General features: G+C 39.4%; 1 protein-coding gene across 2 annotated transcripts in view; it reads left to right on the forward strand.

Moving 5' to 3' along the window:
* Nucleotides 1–6269, forward strand: part of Cdc37l1 (cell division cycle 37 like 1) — a 35922-nt gene that overhangs the window by 23762 nt on the left and 5891 nt on the right. Inside the window, exon 7 of one of the 2 annotated variants that reach the window (XM_021196170.2) lies at nt 1724–3294. The exons of the other annotated variant lie outside the window; for it this stretch is intronic. Within the exon in view, the coding sequence (XP_021051829.1) occupies nt 1724–1822 (99 nt within the window). The 3' untranslated portion in view covers nt 1823–3294. Of the gene's footprint in view, nt 1–1723; nt 3295–6269 lie in introns of those variants that run through there. 2 annotated transcript variants of the gene reach the window in all.

The following is a 6269-nucleotide window of genomic DNA, read 5'->3' on the forward strand; positions in this document are numbered from 1 at the left end:
TAACACTCTTGATCTTAAGTTTATTTAATAATATAGCAAGAGTATTGATTGCTTTGTAACACTCTGGATCTTAGTTTTTTACGACTACAGCAAGAGTATTGGTTGCTTTATAACACTCTTGATCTTAGTTTTTTTACTAATATAGCAAGAGTATTGGTTGCTTTGTAACACTCTTGATCTTAGTTTTTTACTAGTGAAGAGTCCTGTGAAACACACCATCCGCACCATCCGTAGCCTGGATGACACAGCGGAGGCTCCTGGGAGGAAAGGGGCAGCTGCTTCATGTTCATCTCTGGCCTGGCTTTGAATTTGTTTTTCCTCCTTTAGTAATACTCATGCTAAATAGAAACATTAAAACAAAATAAAAAGGACTCTTGGAAATAATTAAATCCTACCTAGCTTTTGCCTTTTACTGAAGAAACTACAGTGTGTTAGGGTTTCCTCCCTTTAGTTTTTTTTTTTTTTTTTTTGGCAAGTTTGACTGTTGTAATCAAGGTTGGTCTTGAACTGCTAGATCCTCTTGCCACTAGAACTATGGGAGAGAGCCATTGTACTTGACTTGGAAAGCACTGCACTTTATTAGGATTAAGACGACCAAAATAGTTTCCCTGTGAGATGAGCCATTTAGGACGTTATCTCTAGTTACCTTTGTCTTCCCACTCTCAGGAGGCTCAGGCAGCAGGTGCTCAAACTAAAGGCCAGCCTGGGCAGGAGAAAAAGCCCATCTCATTTGGATAACTTTGTCACTAATGTTTATTAAAAACAAATGACATTGGGTAGTAAAAGTCAAAAAAAAAAACAAAAACAAACAAACAAAAAAAATCCAAAAGTAGTTGCTGGAAAATGTTCAGAATGACTGAGTAGGAAAAAGAATCACTTCAAAAGGAAGACATTGCCATGTAATGTCTTGGGTTTTAAATCTTAAACTATTTTCCATGGAAAATTTAAAAAGAATGCATTTGACTTTGCATTAATTGGACAATATTTTATGTTATCTATAAGTTTTAGAAAATAAAATCTGCTTTTCCTTTAGTTTTCTTTATTCAGTAGGAGTATTTTGCCTTCATCTAAATGGTTTACATTTATAGTGCTTAACTCTTGTAATTGGATGGTAATCTTAAAAATACATTTCTGGCTAAAAACTGTATTTTAACAAATGTAGTTTTTACATTTTATGTGTCTGAGTGTCTTGCCTCACTCTGTGTCTGTGTGTCATGTGCATACAGTGCCCACGGAGGCCACATGGCGGCTGTCAGATCCCCTGGACCTCGAGTTTCAGATAGTTGTGAGCTGCTGCTATGTCTATGCTGGGAACTAAACCCTGGTCCTCTGGAAGAGCAACCAGTGGTCTTTACTGCTGTGTCGTCTCTCCAGCCTCTTAAAGGCATGCTTATTAAATGTAATGCTTATGAGGAAGTTTAACCTTGTGTGGTTAAAGAATTAAAAATTATAGTTTTATTGAAAGAGTTAAGAGGGGGTATCTGTAACATTTCTGTTCCTGTATATGCACTCAGTCTTTATCACGTCTCTTTGGAAAAAGAATAACATTCTATCTTTAGTTCTTCAGGTTTCGGTTTGTGTGGACTCCACAATTCCACTTTCTTTCCTAGTATGCTCTGCTGCAGAGGAATAGAAGGTGAAGCCGTGTGCGCAGTTGCATGTGTGGTGTGAAGCTGCTTTTCAAGTGTTGTTCCCCGTCTGTCTTTCTTTCTCTCTCCCCCAGAATCCAGATTCTCTTCAGTGTTGTACCCCTGCCCCTCTGTGCAGTGTAGACTCAGTGGTACACAAAGAAGATGACGACAGAATGATGGACACTGTGTGACTCAGCTAGACTGCTGAGCCCAAGGACTAGTTTGTTACAAGAAAGGAAGAGCCTGGCTATTTTCTTGACACTTTTATGGGTGCTGCACTTTATTTTTGTTTGGTTTTATGGGAGGGAAAGAGTACTGAAATGTTTTGCAACTTTTTTTATGTGCTGCTAGGGTTTTTGTTGTTGTTGTTGTTTTGTTTCTGAAGGGAGGAGTGGTAACCATATGTTGCAGGAAGTCAAACTGGACGGACTCTCCCCCACCCCTCAGTTACTAAATTTGCCTTTAACTGTTCTTATTTTTGGAATCAAAGTATGAAAATCTGCACAACGCAATGTTTACAAGACTGGTTGACTGAGGAGATGTCTGCTACATGGTCTTTTTCTTACATGGATATACATGTCCTACTTCGCGGAAAGAATTCAAGATAAAAGTATGCTGTGTCCCACAGCAAAGTTCAGCTGTCAAATCTGGTATTCATCACATTAAAAGCAATAAATCAGCAGTGGTAACCTACTTTACTAATTAGTAAGCTGGATGGCACAAATTGCATTTTAAGATATTTACATTTGTATTTTCGGCACCACCAGTTAACTCCTTGACTAGTATAAGTTTGATATTAAAAACATTACATTTGTCCCTAAAGTAGTCTCAAAACTGTTCAGAAGTTGACTTTGTCCTGATGACTGTTTAAATATTAAGCGGGCAGTGAGTGTAGAAAACGATACAGTTTTCTGTTTTTCCACGAAGATAAAATGCAAGCTTACTCTAATCTACTTGACATAGTGCGGGACCTCTCAGGGAGTAAGTCTTAAAAGAGTAGTGACAGCCTGTAAGAACAGACAGGAAGAGTAAGGTCCTTGTTAAATCAGTCACTGTGTTCCATGTGGTGAAGCCTTGAGAAATGTAGCGCTGAGCTGCCGACCATGCCTAAGGATTTGATAGCAGTCCCCTTCAGTGGCGGTGATGGGCCTCACTCTAGCTGCTACTCACTTCTCGCTCAGTTACTAGAGGATGCTTCTGAGTTTTACTTCTTCCTGTGTAATTCATTGCAGATCCACCAGGATGTTTGATGATTCTTTTATTTAGAATTAGACGACAGTGCCAATTATGATATCCTTATTATTTGAGGATTAATCTTCCAGCATACAGGAGCACTAGCTTTGGTTATTTTTGAGTGTGATTTTTGGCTCAGTACCCACTTCAATTTGTAGCAAATATTTGGAAAGTGGGTACCCGGGGTTTGGGAATGCAGGTCTCAGTTTGAGTTAGGAAATCATGCTAAGGGGCCATGGGGGCTCAGAGCTGTGGCCTCCGCCTCGGCTGTCCTTTTCAGCCGACAGGGCACCTAACCCTGTGGAAATGGACTGGAATTGTTGAATCATACTCCTGTAATGTCACAATCTTCCTAGTTCCCAGAATAAAAGTCTTTTTGTGCTTTTGATAGAAATATATATACTCTATAATAAAATATCTGACTAATTTATATGGCAGTGCTCACTGGCTTGTAAGTTTCTTTTAATTCAGTGACCTAGTCATGGAAGTTATTTGTTTTATTTTTTTCTCTCTTCCTTTTTCTCCTTGTCTGGAGCATGCTCTCAGTTTCCCTCTGATACCAAGTGGACAGAATAGAACATAGTAAATCCCTGATTTCACAGAAGTAGCACTTGACTGACCACTTTCCACTTTACTTCTGCCCATGACTTGTCTATGGTCACCCAAGTAGCTGTAGCTTTCATTTTGTCTTCTATAATTTAAAGTTCTTAATGGCCAAAACAACAACAAAAGTATTAGCAAAGTGAGTATATAATTTTAAAGTTTATTTTGGTTTTGTTTTCTAAGACAAGAATTAAGAACTTTTTTAATACTTGGCTGGAACTTTTTTACCAAAGGAACCACTAATGGATGTCATAATTTGCACTTGGGAACTTAACCATTAGCTGGACCTTAGTATTAAGGTGATATATTGGGCTGTGTGTGGTAGTGCATGGCTTTAATCCCAGCACTTGGGAGGCAGAGGCTGGTATATCTTTCCAAGTTCAAGGACAGCCAGAGCTATACAGACTGTCTCAAAACAGTCTATTGGAGTCCTTTTATTTCCTTGATTTGAAAATGCCCTCTTAGTATTGAGCTAGCTATCTCCAGCAAGAATACTCCTCTCTTAAGTAATAAAGAATAATAATACTTAGCACATAGATAACTCATATTTCAAGTGAAAAAAATTCCCTAATCTATGAGAAATTCAAACTAATCAGTTAACCAATGAAAAATAGTTAACATCAAAGTTATTTAACAAACACTGTTGTGTTTTTTCTTTTAATTTTAAATTTACTTTATTTATCTGAGTACACTGCCGCTGTCTTCAGACACACCAGAAGAGGGCATTGAATCTCATTACAGATGGTTGTGAGCCACCATGTGGTTGCTGGGAATTGAACTCAGGACCTCTGGAAGAGCAGTCAGTGCTCTTGACTGCTAAGCCATCTCTTCAGCCCCCAGAGACTGTTGTTTTATTTTAATGAAATAGTTGAGGACTTAGAATGGTTCAGTTGGTAGAGCTCTCGCCTAAGATTCAATGAGCCCATGGTTGCATCCTCAGCACCACATAAACTGGGCGTGGTGGCAAATACCTGTGGCCTTAGTGCTGGGGTTGTGAAGATGGGGGTGGGGGGGGGAGGGTTAAGTTCATAGTTTCCCTCAGCTACATAGCAAGTTTCACAGCCAGCCTTCTGCCTAAATGAAACTCTGTCTTAGAAGGAGAGAGTCAGAAAGAAATAGCTGTAACTCCATGGATTCTAAGAGCTGTCGTTCCATTGGATGCTGGTGGAGAAAGTACTGGTTAGAATTGTTACTCTTGAGATTTGATTTTAATTACACCATCTATGGTTCTTTCAAAATTTTTGCCTAAGGAACTTATAATAGCCTTTAATTTCTCTTCAGAAACATTAGGCCTCTTTTAGACTAGCGTTCATATTATTGTAAAAGTGAGTAGGAGCGCCTGAGATGACTCACTTGGTAAAGGTGTTTGCTGCCAAGCCTGACAGTCTCTGCAACCTAAGTGATGGAAAGAGAAAACCAGCTTCCTCAGGATCCATCCAGCCTTCACACTTGTATAGAACAGACACACACTGAACTCTTTTTTTTTTTTTTTTTTTACTTTTTAAAAATTTATTAAGTAAATTAACATGCTTCCCCAAAGAGTACACATCTCTGTTAATAAGTGGCACTCCTTACAGTGGAAATGTCAGCAAGGTGTTCTCAGAGAAAAGTCAAGTCGATTTACTATTCTCAGAGGGAGTCACATTTCGGTTCTTAAATTGGTGAGGGACAAAAGTGGTCTTGTCTGGACTGGGGTTGCGTTGTTACTTCCATTTTTTTCCAGCATTCCATTCACATTTTAGCAAGAAGATCCTTAAATCCTGCAGCATTCTGTTTCCCCCCTGTAATGGGTGTTAATGTACTATTTCATCGATTATCCAAAAAACTGATCTATCTGGTATTAGTTTGCTTACAATGTCATTTAATGGGGAAATGCAAAGAGAAATTTTGACTGTAGATTGGTTCTGTATACAGAGAAACCCATGGTGTTTAGGGAGCTGTAAAAAGTGGGGGCTATGGGTAAAGAGATGGCTCAATACTTAAAAGTGATTTAAAAACTCTGGCTGATGACAGGCGTGGTGGCGCATGCCTTTGATCCCAGCACTTGGGAGGCTGAGGCAGGCGAATTTCTGAGTTCGAGGCCAGCCTGGTCTACAAAGTGAGTTCCAGGACAGCCAGGGCTATACAGAGAAACCCTGTCTCAAAAAGCCAAAAACAAAAACAAAAACAAAAACAAACCAAAAACAAAAAAACAAAAAACAGACTCTGGCTGCACTTCCAGAGGTCCTGAGTTCCGTTCCTAGCGACCACATGGTGGCTCACAACCATCTACAGTGGGATCTGATGCCCTCTTCTGGTGTGCAGGTGCACATGCAGATAGAGCACTCATACAGAAAATATATAAACAAATCTTAAAAACTATTAAAAAGGAAAAAAACAGTAGGGGCTAGAGAGATGGCTCATTGGTTAAGAGCACTTGCTGCTTTGGCAGTGGGCCAGAGTTTGACGTCCAGCACCCATGGCTGATAGTTTACAAGCTCTTGTAACTCCAATTCCAGGAGAGCCAATGCCCTCCCATAGCTTCTGCAGGTACCCATACCATGTGCACAGAAGCAAATAAATAATAAAACCTTTTTTCAAAAAAATTGTAGGGGAATGCTAGAGATTAAAAAACCTTACTGTCTTTACTAATGCTTTTTAAGCCCAGCTAGACTATTTTGTTTAAAATGAAATAAAATTGAATCCAAGCTGTAGCTATGAACAGAGGATTTTGCCAATGAGAAGATGACAGTGCTTCTGTCCAGGGACTTCAGCTCCATACATATTCCATGGGACACAAAAATCAAACTCTCTCACTGGCCG

The sequence above is a fragment of the Mus pahari genome, chromosome 1 (assembly GCF_900095145.1).
Source record: "Mus pahari chromosome 1, PAHARI_EIJ_v1.1, whole genome shotgun sequence".
Lineage (NCBI taxonomy): Eukaryota > Metazoa > Chordata > Mammalia > Rodentia > Muridae > Mus > Mus pahari.